General features: G+C 40.4%; 1 protein-coding gene across 1 annotated transcript in view; it reads right to left on the minus strand.

The window, feature by feature from the left end:
- Window positions 1-8,526: 8,526 nt before the first annotated feature.
- LOC306828695 (cadherin-2-like) overlaps window positions 8,527-15,530 on the minus strand; it is a 92,954-nt gene continuing 85,950 nt past the window's right edge. The window contains exon 16 of the mRNA XM_079351260.1: window positions 8,527-11,815. Within this exon, the coding sequence (XP_079207386.1) occupies window positions 11,609-11,815 (207 nt within the window). The 3' untranslated portion in view covers window positions 8,527-11,608. The remainder of the gene's footprint in view (window positions 11,816-15,530) is intronic.

The raw sequence follows: 15,530 nt of genomic DNA on the forward strand, positions 1-15,530 counted from the left end.
AGTATTAAAATGAATGCATTGCTGTGTGAACATGTATCTGACTAACACGTTAATAAAAAGATGGAATCATAAACGTTTCTCAGAAAAGGAAAAACTTGGTGCAAAAAAAACCCTGATCAGAACGCAGGAAAATGAATGTTAGGTGGCCTAAAATCTTCTGGCCCCCCCCCTTCGAATCACGATTTTCTGTTTGTTTTTTTAAGGCCCCCCCAATTGCCACTGGGTATTTCGTGTGATAAATAACACACACACATACACACACACACACACCAAAATGAAATAGGCACACAAACATGACTTTGTTTGACCACTATTTTCTCAAGCACCCATTAAATAGCAAAGTATAGCGCTGTAGACTTTGGACCAGGTTTTTGTTGCTCATGGCACACAGACTTTCTGCATCCTCAAGATTGCAGTACACCACAGTGAGTGCTATTATGCAAAGTATTCGCTGAGCTTGACTATACTGTGTGGAATTTAGTAGTGAGAGTGGTGCTCTGTGCACCGGTCAAAAGATGAGGTTCATGTTGTTTTTGGCACATCAAACACTACGGTATGCATGTATGCAGTGGCTCAATACTCTTGGTTAGATTGTGGGAGCATGATTCAGCCTTGGACATGGTCTGCTGGCCAGCAGCAGAAGGCAAGGTCCATCAGTGCAGAGAAGAATCACCCAGGACATTTTCTGTTTGTTCCCCTACCATCAGAAAGGAGATACTGCACCCAGACTACAAGGCTGAAGAATGACTTTTATTGAATAAAACATCACCTTGACGATCTGATGAAGGCAAAAAGAGATCACATGTCTAACAGCCTGCGACACAATAGAGCATCAGTAACAAAATCAGCTTCATATTCCTGTCCTGTTCTCCATTTGTATTTTCCTCTCAGTCCCTTGTGTAGACGCCTGATGAGTGAGGAAGGAGGGGGTTTTACAAGCCACTGACACTCTCTCTTCTCACTCAACAGAGCTTGTTCCCTTGTTTAACAAAAAATGCAGATAAGGGAGTTGTTGTACTACTAGATATCGTTCTTGGTCTCAAGACTGGTCTAAAGATAACTTTTTAGAGGTCTTGGCCTCGTCTCGGAATTGCAAGCATTTCTACTCGGTCTTGTTTCAGTCTCAGACTGGCCGGACTCTGGATTTTCGGTCTTGGAGCAATTTGGTGTCGGGATAACTTGGTCTTGTGTGGCCTTGACTACAACCATATAGTGGAGCATTGATAATATCCATCTGTGGTTGAAATGTTGAGTGTTGTGATTTGAGTCAACAGCTCATCAACACAAACAACCACACTTCTGTTTGTCCACCTTCGATACAAAGGCCCTAGATACTGTTTACAAGAGTAAACTGGAGTTCACAGAGCACAGAATGAAATATTTAGCAGATGCAGTCTGATGGTGCCATGATATCAAAGGCTCTGGTCTGGTGAGCTGTTTTTCTTGAGCTATGCTGGTCTTAAAAAAAACAAAAAAAACAATCCCAAAGTCTCACTTCGGGCATCCGTGGACGGATTATATTTATATTACTGATTGATCAGGAGGGCATATAGTTATGAAGTCAGCATGTCATGAAAGCTTATCAACCTTGAACACAGAAAGGAGAAAAGAAAAGAAAGAGTGCTGTTGAAGAGGCTTGATTATAGAGAAACAATAAATAATAATAATCTAATTCAAAAAGTGTTGACGTCCCTGACTATGACAGCTTACCCGACTACTTACAGGAATCATTTGATAATTATAGCACTTTACAATAGCTGCAAGAGAACAGCTCTGTTGCTGTGGACCTTGAGGGAAAGATGACAGCGCAGAATCATCAGAAAATTTAACAAGGTAGTTGCCTTCTTTATGGCTTCTGCAGCTGTCTCACTACATAATAACAAGTAAAGGAGATAAAACACTCCCTGGAGGTGAAACGCATGAATCTGACTAGAGTTTTAAAAAATGCTATTCACTCAATACTCTGTCAGTAAAAACTGCAGAAAACAAGCTAACAAGGTAGATTTGTTTCAGAACACAGAGATGAGCAGCAACTCTCTGCTGAGAGGCGCAGGTAAATTGAACTTCAACATTTGTACATCTGCTTGTCGATCTAGTTTTTACTGATTTATCTTAATACTCTTCATTCATAACTATAGCACATGTATTAGCCATAGACTTTATTTTATTCTATTCTATTACATTGCATTGTATTTTATCTGTTTTTATTGTTACTTTAAATGAGCAAAGTACAGTACATATCACAAAAACATTTCATTCCAAATCTTGTATGAGTATGTGAGAAAATAAAACCTTTGAACCTTAAACCAAACTAAACGTGTGATCGGATTCTCTCCAGGATGGAAAAAATGGCTGCATACTGAAATAGTCCTTAAATAAAATCATGACAGACCATTAAATAGCAAACAAAAAACAAAACACATCATCTTTGATTCCATGACAAGCATAGACAGGTGTGTTTTATGTCTTAACATAGATTTGTCTGTTTTCTCCTCGATGTGTGAATGAAGAAATCTCGCCCAGGTATTGTTATCAGAACAAGGGGAAGAACCTAATTATAATGACTTATTTTAGTGGATTATTACAATCAGGAGAGTTTAGTCAATCTTCAAAAGGTAAATTAAAAGACATCTGTCGCTGGGCTGTCAGTGTGTATACCTATTGTATTAGACGTGTAAAATGGTTATAAGGTCACATTAATGCAGACTTAATGAGTCAGAAAAACAATGTCCAATTGAGACAGACATAAGCTCTCGGTTACAGAAAGGTTTATGTAAAAATGTCAATGATTTGGCAGAAAGACTTAGAATAGCAAAGGCATTGATGTCCAATCACACACAGCGCTAGTGCGCAATGGTCCTATCGGTGTGTCCGAGCGCCATGCCACAGCTTTTACCTCCTGCGCAATGTATGAGAATTCATTCAAAAAATGAAGGGAAGAAAAGAGGCATGTTTTAATTCCGTGGTTTTCTGATGACCCAAATGTTATATTCAGATTTATCTGCTAAAACTCAAAAATACTGGACGTCCATTTGTCTCTCCCACTATTACCCATTTTGCGCTTGCAGTCGTCTTGCTTTTCGTCCAAACTCTCCGTGATGTAAACCAGTAGAACAAAAGCAAAAGCCTGACTGAAATACTAGGTTTGCACCTGATATCATTCACGCAAATGTCCTTAGTAGATCTCCCCGCAAAATGCCCACAAACCAAACGTGCAATCTTTTAGGGTGAACATGCAAATTAGTACTCTTTAATTGGGATCTTACTAAATCAGGCCCATCGTGTCCTCCCAGTCTGTTCACGTACAGTGGGTGCAATGCTGATACATACTCCAGAAGCCAGTAAAGCTTGTGAACTGACAGTAAAGTAATATTAATGGATTTTGCTCAAACATGACTTTGCGAACTGACTGCATGGTGATGCAGTGGTTAGCTCTGTTGCCTCGCAGTGAGAAGGTTCTTGGTTCGTATATTAAATGGACAGGAACCTTTCTGTGGAGTTTGCATGTTCATGTGCGGATGCAAGTGTGGGTACCCAGGCTTCCTCCCACAGTCCAAAGACATGCTGGTTAGGTTAATTGGTGACTCTAAATTATTCTTTACTTATATTTTCTTTGTAGTTTCATCACTGTCATGTTTGTTGGTTTAAATTGTTGCCAACCTCTGAATTACAGCCACTGCCAAACTCACCTGCGTACTGTCATTGGCTTGAGGAAACTCCCCGCCCAGAAACATCCAGAGTCAACCAAAATAAACCGAAGCATGAAAATCCAGTTAGAGGACAGAGTATCTTCAGACCTTCACCCACACACATGTATGGAGGCCCACGATGATTGAATTATATGCATCCACAAATGATGGCCCAACGTACAGACAAATGACCTAGGTAAACAACTGGTATTCACATGGCTTTATTAAAGACAGCAATACTGGACAGTCACATTCAGACTGTTCGAGAGAGCTAAGTAAAGCTCTGGTTACAGCTGTCTTAATCCCTGGTTCAGAAGTTATTGACATGGTGCAAACAAGCCCCCTCATGATCCCTTTGAACATACTGGTGATCAACCTTTTAGAAGTATAATTTGAATTTCACGTGTGGTCAAAATGGCAGCTGCTCTGCATAAGCTCTATATTTTTTAAGTTAGAATATCCATCCATACATCCACTGTGCCGCTACTGGGGTTTGAAGCCAATCCCAGTTGTCTTTGGGCGAGAGCTGGAGTACACACTGGTCGGAAGTCAATCACAGGGCTGACATAAGAGACAGACCACCAGCCACACTCACATTGAACTCCACACAGAGAGGCTCCTGTCTGACAGAGATTCAAACCAGAAACCTCCTCACTGCACCAGTGTTTAGCCCAGGGAAGAATTTAGAGCAAAATATGCTCAAGGTCAGACTTGTCTGCATCAGCAGACGTGGCAAATATATGACCCTCACAGGCAGATGATGAACATTTGTATTACACTGACAGCTAGCAAAAAAGATGCACATCACTTACAACGGCAATATCCTTCACAGCAGTCTAAACGAGGCTCCTGTGGACCGTGAACAACGGCTGAATGATATAAGAAGTTTCTATTTAGGAACAACACATTTTCAACCCAGCAGTCTGACAAAAAGATGAATGATTATTATGAGTGATATAATAGTTCACAAGAAATAAAGAAATAATCCAGCCACTCATTTAAAACCAGAAATCTATATGAGGAGCAGCAGTGGGATGTGGCTCATTTGTCACGTAATAACCCGAGAATTAGAGAAGTTGATACTCATTTAAACTATCAAGGTACATAATTCCTCCTCATTAAGACAAAAGATATGCAATATTGTTTGCATGAAATATTACACACCAGATGTTTTACTTTAGCATCTGTTTTTAACAGACACACACACACACACACAGACACACACACACACATGAGAGGGAGACAGCAATAGAGAAATGGGAAATAGGATTAAGTGAGGAGCTGTGTTGTATGTTCTTCCCCTGAGGAATTCCTTCTGATGGGTTTCTCTCTGAATAGTAAGCCGACACTCAGAGTGGAGAGCTTTATTTGGACTCATACTGTATCTGAACTGCAATACCCATGTACACTTTTGTATATGAAGGGTATGACATGGGAATTGCACCAGGAGGAAATGGAAATGTTGCACATTGTACAGGTACATGCATGTACACACAAGTCCTAGTGACATAACATAAATAGCTTGTTTCTGAAGGGAGGGAAGGTTGACGTTAAAGGCGTTGACATCATCATGTACATGGTTTACAAATTGAGCATTCCCAATTATGAATATCAGAGAAATGTTTGTTACCTGAGAAGAAGTATATACAATACATTTCCTTTAAAATGAAGCTCAGTTCTAGTTGTGATGCATCTATATTGTTCATGTAGATAGTTTTCACCTTGTGACTTGGGCTCATTAAAAAAAATCTAGTCTGAAGAATGAGAGACTTTACTAAGCAGCATTTCTGAGACTCCAAAAAGCATGTGCACAAAGACTTAAGTGTCATTGTGCATGTGTCCATTATCCTCAGGATTCTGCCCAGCCTGCACATCTGCTCTATTTTCATCAATAATGCTCATTGGAGATTGTGTTTGCATTCTTCAAAATGGACCAACTTCTATCTGCTTCTGCGGCTGCTTTTCAACCTGCACCCTTAACCAACCCTCAGTCATGGCATTGTCCAGAATGATTCAAAAAGGGTAGTTTATCCAGTGATAGACATTAAATTGATCTTGCGGTTATGTCACGTAAACCATGTAAAAAGGCTGTTGCCCTCATTGCAGGGGCTGTGTGTTTTAATCAGGCCCTCAGCTCTTTGCCGTATGCCATCCCCCCATCCCGGTGACGAGTCTGCCTACAGACGGGAGGTGGAACAGCTGGCTCTCTGGTCCAGTTAGAACCCCCCCCCCCCCCCCAGGAGCTGCTGATCGTGTTTTACACCTCCATCATTCAGTCTGTTCTGTGCACCTTCATCACTGTCTGGTTTGTATCTGCAACCGACAATCATGACTGGAGAAAAGATCATCGGTGTCAACCTTTCCCCTATCCAGGGCTTCTATCAGTCCAGGGTCAGGGAACGGGCAGGTGGCATCACTTCAGACCCCTCACACCCTGGACACAAACTGTTTAAGCTCCTCCCCTCCAGCAAGCGTTAGAGATCACTGTACGCCAACACAACCCGTCATAACAACAGTTTCTATTCCTCAGGCTGTCACTCTGATGAATGCTGCTCCCAAGACCTCCTGCCTCCTTTAGCTGTTCTATTCAATAAAGGCAAAAAAGCCAAAAATATCCTCAAAAAATAAAATAAATTATATATATATATATATATATATATATATATATATATATATATATACACACACACAACTTCCAGTTGTTGATCCTCGTGACAAGCATTAAAATACATGCCAAGTCTTGTTGGGAGCATGATTCACCCATGCTGAGATCTTTTTTTTTTTTTAAAGCCTTGCTCTTGTCATATCATTCAAAAATAGGATCCCCTCCCAGGCACAGCTAATGGGTTTAACTGTTCAAACACATGTGGCCCATGTAAAAATTCAACAGTCCACGTCACACTGGCAGCACAATGGACTTCTTGTCCTGATGCTATTTGACGCATGTTGGCCCCCACACCGTCCCTCCACATTGCTTACCTCTCCTATCAAACAAAGGCAAAAAGTCCCAAAATAAATCCTTAAAAAACATGTCAGACACATCATCAAGAAAATAACTGGTGCCAACTAGTCTTGTGCCTTTCCCCCTTGAAAGCCAGAGTGTGTGATACAGCACCTGCATATTCTTTGCACACTCTTTGAAAACACTGGGCAGTCTTGGAGCTCCGTTTGATGTGGTTCACTACTTTGATGACATCTTTCAAAGTTTTATGACGCACTTGGAGCTTGGCTGACAGGTCCTCTTGATGCAAAAAAAAAATAAAATAAATGGTTCTATGTTACATTTGGTGCCTTTCTCAGTATTTTATTTTTCACCCCTCAGTGTTTCTTCAGTCATTAAGGGTTTGTGGCTTCATCGATCTGAAATACAAAGTGACCAATTACCATGAAGCAAGCATATTTTTATTCACAGTGGTATGCTTTTCAATTAATTTACTGATTCCAAGCGGCAACCTCAGGTCTTGAAAAATTAAGCCAATGCAAAATCCTGCAGTTCATCGAGTGTCCACTTGAGGCCGACTCTATGAACCCTGGAAGTCACACAAAGGCCTCTATTTTGATTTTAAAAAACAATACGTGTTATCCAAAGTTAGGTGCCTAAGCTGATGATAAAGTTGACTAAAAGTTAGACTGAGACAGGATTTCTAGCATGGCGGCTGGTGCCGATGAGCCTCCAGAGCTCCCTGCTGTAACAGATGGCTAACGTCACTTATGCTTTGCCAATTGATATGTACAGTCTATGGTTCATTCATTGCTTTCTGGTCATGTGTATGGCTGCAGGTATAACTAAGTTATCCAGCAGGGCTGTCAGGGCTATCATATCTATGATTTGTGACCTGCTAAGATGTGCCCTCACCCCTATGGAATGGCTTTTCAAAGACATCAACCAGATTCTCTTTCTAACCAGAGTTTTCTTTATAAATTCCTTTTCAGTTTTGATGCATCATTGTAACTTAAATGTTGCTTGTTGATTATGATGGATTAAGGTTGGGTCTTTTTAGATAATATAGCATTGTGTAAGGTCTTTTAACTGCTCTTGAAATTTGTTATGAATTGGCGCTAAACAAATAAAGATTGATTGATTTTGTAAAGATGTTTACAAACATGCAAACAGCCCCACGACCATGAGTGTGTCAGGACCCACTAGTAAAGAAGAATGGCTCTAGCATGTTCAAAACACTCAACCTAAACTGTCCATCGAACCTAGCTTAGCCCGCCCCTCTGCCCCGTTTCTTTTTCATCAAATCCATTCTCCCAACTTTAACACTGTCTGCAGCCAGAGATTGAATAAGTGATACAACTGTGGTTTTCTTTTTTCCTCTCCTTGTCATATCATTTTTTTTAATATGGCTGTTTCCCTTTGGAAAGTTTAGAAGGCTGCCTTGGAAGGGCAAAACCCATACTTAACTGTATAGGAGGCTACTGTAAAGATGCTAATTTAAACACTGTGTCCTATGTTCAATATTGCATTCACAATGCAGTCTGCTCAGTGCTGAATAACATCACAAATTATGTTTTTTAATATACTTCTCAACATCAATTATAAATTTCTCTGTGAGATGAATAAAGGATTATCTTATTTTATCAACAGGCATGCATTAATTTTACTCATGATTATCCTCATGGTATTTTTTCCCTTCAGGCTCACCGTCGTTAGTAGTCCAGTCATTTCTATTAAAAATCTGATTGATCATGATTTACTATTGAAAGTCATTAAAAGTAGTTTGACAGCCTTCCACTTACTGCTCAGTGTTTGTGGGTTTTGGTTTTATGTGACTGTTTTTTGACTTATATGCAAATATCTGAAAAATACTGTTTAGCATAATGAAAAGATAAAAACATGCAAAAATGTTTTAATTCGTAATCCAAATTACACATATACAAGGATTCAGGATATTAGCATGTCATTTTCAGAGACCACGGCCAAAAGAACAACAAGAGAAAAAAATACAATCTGTACATGTTTCCGTTTACAGTGAGTAGCCAGTTGGACAGAACCAGAGAACACTAAGGCAAACCGTCAGCTCACAGAACAAACATCACCTTTTTCAAAAGAGTCCACCACGGCAGAGTATGGAGAACTTACTTTGCTACTTAACAAGGACGGATGTCTCCCTTTATTAGCGATCAGCTGCATAAGTTACATTGTAAGAAAAGCGAAACAAAACAGAAGGGATCTATCTAAAGTCTAGCATTACTGTACTGTACACGTCTTCTCACAAGCTTTGATGCACCAAACAAGCAAGAAATATGCAGCTCTACTGTACAGCTCCAGTATACCTCCCAATAAATCCACATGCGAAGGATGCTTTTCATACCCGTCATTGAATACTGGTCCTGAACATGATGAATCGGTTTGAACTGTAAATCTGATGACCAGATTAAAATAGAGGTTCTTCCAACTCATGTAAAGAGGCAACGGTCCGACCGCATCACCCCCAACTCTCTCCTCCTCTTTTCAGCTGTCCAAGCAAATAAAGTCCCCAAAATATTTTTAATAAAGAGGTTCTTGTAAACTTTCAGGAACATTTTCCATTTAAATTTCAAAATTTTCAACAAAGATGCACAAAAGGGAATATTTTAGAATTATTGTTTTTAAACTAAAGGATTCTTATCTCTCACTGAGATCTATTCTGATGATCCATATTTGAATGCATTTTATGTTACAAAGCTAAATTTAAACAAATCATACACAGTTATTGGCGTAAGCCCCAGACGTGGTTTCCTGCTGCTCTGAAGACGTTACGAGAATTCTACAGGACTTAACCAGAACCTGACGTTACGTTCTGCCAACATTTTAGAGCAAAGTTGTAAGACGCGTACTTTGGCAGCTCTTTCAAGGTTGTGTCCACCATCAAGCTGTTGGCTGTCATTTAGTGTGTCTTCAGAAACTTTGTGTAGCAGAAATATGTTGACCTTGATTTAAAATGTTCTTCTAACGTTTTTCTAGTTTGTTTGCCAAACTACAGCTTCACATGAATGCTCCAGAGAACATGGATATCTGTGTCAAATGTCATAAACATCATGTGAGAAGTCAGAAAAACAACTTGATCTGCAACAAACTATTGAATTGATATTTCTGCTACCAGAGACAAAATATCCACAGATGGCTCAAATGAAATTGAGCAATGGTGAAGAGCTGAAACATATGTAACTGCAATAAGCAGATTCAGACAAGTTAAATGGATTTAATTCTGTTCATTCGTCAGGCCTAACTTAAAATAGCAGTTTGGTTAATGTGTCTTCCATCTTTGCGCCTTTTGACATCAGAATTAGACATTAGAGAAGGAACGCATCAGATTGTTCATTTTGAGCTGTAAATAAAAATATTTAAATCTGAAAATAATAGTATCTATACTGAACCAACAGGACACAAATGACCTCTTCTTCCTCTGTCATTTTACTCAAATATTTCCTCACTCTTTATGAGTACTGGCTGGCTGGCTCAAAGCCCTTCAGATGGTTTTACATTTGTATTTTCGTTGCTCGCAGCCTTGATTCTTTGTTGCTGTTTTCGCTCTTTTTCATGTGCACACAAACATGAATGGACATTTAATTTTGTCATTGTGATTTTCACCACTTTGAATGTGTATTTTGTCATCCTGCAACAAAGAAAAGGTTTGCTGACTCTCATTTTACGCTTCCATTTGTGAAGGAGTAACAAGGACATAATCACAACATTTAGACTGCACTTCAAATGCTAGTAAAAAACACATAGCAGATTTGTATAAAATGTCATTGCGGCTCTAAATGTGTTCACCGATCTAAGGACGTTTACAATAGCCATTCTTCATGGCCAGTCGATTAAAGCTTTGGCAATGATTGGATGTTACATGATCAGGCTTTTCAAAAGGGAAGATCGGTGTGTGAGAGCGGAGAGGAAATTAAAACTTCTGACGTTGGCTGCCTTTCTAAACATAGGCAGTCAATCTCATTAATGCTCGAGCAATGTTAAGAAATGACACTGTGGTTTATGTACAGAGTTTGAGCAAGAGGCAAAAAAATAGGTCTGCTGTATCACAGCTAAGAGTTCTCAAAGGCCTCATAAATTTAACAGCAAACATTTGTGATCAGCAAGAGATTTTAGTATGTTCCTCGTAAAAAAAGAAAACCCTTAGTCAGCATAGCTGGTTTATGTATGTGTGATCCTGTTACACTAGTACAAATCAGCACAGTGATTATTTTATGATTAAAGTGGACGCAGAGAAATAGTTCCTCCCAGAGCTGCACAGTAAAGCATTTTTTTTGCTGTTTGGCTCATCCAAGCTTCTCATAGTAGGCTTTGCCCTTTAGTGTCCATCCAGTGTGTCTCTGTGGAAACGACTCATACATACTTTTGCACACACACACCTTGGTAATGAGGTGGAATCCACACACAAAACACTCGCACCCACACACAGTCACACACACACTATCATGGCGAAGTGCTCCTCCAGTCGCATTTCAAAACACCAGGAGCTTTAAAGCAATACAGAATCAAGACTGAACACAATCAAAAGAATGTACAAAAAGGCACATTTGACCCCAGTGCTCCTGTACTGTGAGATTCAAGTGTAAATGAGCGTCTGTAGCATGGCTGTTGTAGCTCTTAACCATCATAGAGACAACATCCCGTCTGATCGCACTGTTCTAGCTGCTCACATTTGTTAGCACAGGGGCTAATGCTCAGATGATTATGTCCATTAGCCTGAATGCTAGCTGTTGCCAGGCCTTGCTAGGCCAGGAGTCAGAATGGTCCCCAGTGTCAGTAACCGCCATCAATGGGCAGCGAGTCTCTTTACAAGCTGTCCCGTGGTAATACAAGTGCCGATCAATATCCCATGTTCCTCCCGTATCCTTTCCATTAACCCAATCCACCACCTCAGCCTTGGAGGGGTAAGGTGTGGTGGGGTGGTGGCTGTTGTTGGTAGTTTAGGGATCTAATCATCCCCTCCGCCGTACAGGTCGGCCAACTTGCGGAAGCGGGGCCCCCAGTCGCCAAGGTAGTCGTAGTCCTGGTCTCCACAGCTTGAGGAGGAGTGCAGGGAGCTGAGAGAGCCGGCATCAGAGCCACTGCCCTCATAGTCAAAGACCAGCAGAGAGTCGTAAGGGGGAGCGGTGGGGTCGTTGTCTGCCGCCTTCAGGCCCTAAAGGGTAAAATGGAGAAAAACCGATGAGTCAGCAAAAAAAGAGTCAAACGACAAATAATAGCTGTCTGGTTTCACACATTTATACAGCCAGAATTTGTAGGAGAGCTTGTTCATTCAAACATGCACCTATAGTATCATGGACATGTAGGATAGCAAGCTCTCGCATCACTTTCAAACTTGTGATATATTCTCCAAGACATGCCCAGTACCTCTGTCTCCCCGGGACTTTAGACAGCGATTGAAACGCGGACCACATTTGCAACGGGAACTTTTTAGTTCCTTCAAAAAAAAAACCTGAACTATTTAGTTTCAGGGTACGTCAGACGAAACGGGGCTTTATTCACTGCCACCAGAGAGGGGCCTGAGGTCCATGACTACTGTCTCTACTTTTAAAGCAAAACTCAACGTCTATCTATTCTGCAGAGCATACGATTAGTCATGTGTGTGGATGTGCTACGTTTTATAAAGACACTGTAATTACAATAGTCTCAGTGGAAATGTTTCACAGGATATTCAGTTATATCAGGTGATCTGCATGTGAGGAGAGTTAATGACGAAGCGTATCACGACGATTAAAACAAAGGAATGAGAAGTTTCATGTCGCACCTCAAAGATCGCATTAATGGGAAGGATGTAGCAATGGATCTCTCCCACCCACACTATCGATCTATCTTTGATGGAGATTTTATAAAGTTGTATTAAAAAAGAAGACAAGAATGTATTTTAAATTTAAATGGGCAGGTATATATAAATATATATATATATATATATATATATATATGCATTGCCCTGGTATGTTCTATCACTTGTGCATTTCAGTTCCTCCTTTTTGCAAAGGATTCATTTGCATTTACTCTCTGTAATAAAATACTAAAAGACAAACGGTTTGACTAGAGATCTTTTTGGTCAAAAAATCCACGACAGAATTCACAGACGAGGACCTCAATAATACGCTGTGGGCAGAATTTATATAAATGTAAAAACAGTTACATCTTTAGGCTCATTTAGAATGAACACTATTATGTCTGTATCAGACGTTTTCTACAGGAAAGTGCACAACAGCCGACATTGTAGAGAATCTCTGTCTGAGAGAAGCAGAATTTATGTTTGAGAGAGCTACAAGACGATGTCTAGTGTGGGATTATAGTAATCCTGTAATATTTCTATAGTAACTGTATAGTAAACCTAAGGGTATTATAGAAACTTGTGCTCATGCTTTCATACCAAACAAGAGCAATGTAAGACCCATGTAAACCCCCCCACAGCTGCCCAACAGTATGTGTGAGAGTGTGGAGGAGTTCAAAGTAAGGGAGAAGGGGGGAGCGAGTGTTTATTTTTTGAGTGTGTACTGAACTGTGTGTGTGTGTGTGTGTGCGTGTGTGTGTGTGTGTGTGTGTGTGTGTGTGTGTGTGTGTGCGTGTGTGTGTGCTGGGGCTAAGATGGACGTTAGGGAGTGCTGGGGAGAATACCCGGGAAGGAGGGATTATAGCCGAGAGTAGACCAGAGAAGGATTTAGGTCAGACTGGACAGATGCTGCCTCCATCTCCAGGAAGAGATTCAGCAGATTACCCCATGCAGCCTGAACTTAAACGCACCTCCCCCTCGTACACACATTCAAACACAGTGTATTTTTATTTACTCCCTCAAAGGATGTTGGTGCAAAAATAACAGAATAAATAAAATACAAATTTACACCCTCTTAAACATGTTGACCACGCTTAAGAGGTTAAAAAAAAGGCAGTATTTACTGCTTACTTGCCGTTGAGAATGTTGGAAATGAGAACTTTAAATCTGATAAGCTGTGGAAATAATTTTGGAACAGCGTCTGTCATCTGAGTCAAGAAAACTCCTGTCTCTTTGAAACTCAATGGGAGGAGTGAATTAACGGAGAGAGGGAGAGGCAGGACAAGAGGCATCAGCTTGTCATGTCTGCCGGATTAAGCTGTCTAGATCAGCTTGCCATGTCTGACAGCTCCCGCTCATTATTCATAGCTCTGCTTGGCAGATGTCTTTATGCAGCCCAACTAAAAACACACACACACACACACTCTTGCACAGTCAAACAATATGGAAGCAGTTAACACACAGAGAGATTGACACGTATCAACTGCACTGACAATGATGAGTCTTCGTGGTTGAGATGCTGCACTGCTTGGATGCCATGCACGAAGGAAGCGGTGATAGATATTAGACCTCTTCCAGCAGCCTATCTGATTAACTGTGACATTCAAGTTAATCCATCTGAGAGAGTGCTTTTATGAAGCTTTCACAAGTCCAGCACAGACACTGATGGTGCTGATAAAAAACAGTGACAGATTTAAATGCTTTATGCTCACCTTCTCATAGGAACCAGCGCAATGTATGTGTACGATAATGCAGTTTTCAGTATTCAAATGTCAACTCTGTACATGAACCTTCCATAACAGAGAATCGCTAGCCCGGTGTGCGGAGGTGTAAAGGTAGACAGGCTTTGAAACCCTCCTTCTTAATTTACTTCTGTCCCTAAAACTCGGTCTAACATCATGAATTCCTTTGAAGACTGTCCTCAGGTAGGAAACATCAGAAACTCACTGCACTAAATCTACATGAAGAAGGAGAAGAAATCAGGGTGCAGAATCGAAAGAACCCTGCAGAAGCTATGATGACGGCCTTTTTTTTTGGCCCTGCTTGGAGATAAGGCGTCATAGACCTCATACCTTACCGACTATTTGATCCTGCATTCATGGAGGAAAAAAAGAGTTTCCAAGTTCGAATATGCACAGGAACATCTTCTCCTTAAGTCGGAACAACAACACGGAAACCCGAGAAAGAACGATTGCAACTTGTTGCTAAAAAACCCCATTACAAACATTCATAGCTTTTTGTTGTTTTCGTTACAACTTTCAGACTTTCTGAATGTGAACATACCGAACAACTTGGACACTAGGACCATTGAAGGAGCACATGAGACAATATCAGATAAGGTATACTTTCTTATCCACAAAAAGAAATCTTGGTTTGAGACATGGCCTTTTTTTTTTTAACTCTGAAAGAATCAAAGTTTAGATTTGATCTCAGCATGACATTAAATTGGTGTGGAAACTGTGGCGCGTAATTAACACCTATAAGTATCACTAAGTCTATTGTTTCCTTCGGCCTTGAGAAACACTTAAGAATCTTTCCGACAGATTTTCTTTAGTGTTTGGTATTACTTTCCTATCCTCCTGGTTTCCAGCTGCACTTACTTAAAGCCACTATACCTGAATCAGTTGGGGATAAACTATGGAAATAATAATGTTACTGAGCTGAATGTCTAATTTGTAAAACAATAGGAATTGAACTTCCCTTTAAAGCAGCTTAACGTTCTTACACATTGATTTAACCTCCTGTTGGTTAAAAACTGCTGCATCGCTGTGCTCTGTACAGCAACAACAATAAGAAAGTCAACATGGATAGCAATAGAAAACTGAACACAAGGGCAGAGCCTGCCTGAACTGTCCTCTTGAGGACCTTAAGAAGGCTGCAGACATTCTGTGGGATTAACTAAACTCAATGGATTTACCTCACATTAGGTAGTCGGGCTGTGGCTATGTCTGAGGCAAGCTAATCCAAACCATTAGCAAATCGAATTAAGAAAAACACAGGCACTGTACTCCCCATGTTTCTCTGCAAAGTGTCTTTTCTTCCTACACAAACCAAAAATATTGGTTTATAACTTGGGTATCTACGACAA

Source organism: Symphodus melops (genome assembly GCF_947650265.1).
Source record: "Symphodus melops genome assembly, chromosome: 8".
Taxonomy (NCBI): domain Eukaryota; kingdom Metazoa; phylum Chordata; class Actinopteri; order Labriformes; family Labridae; genus Symphodus; species Symphodus melops.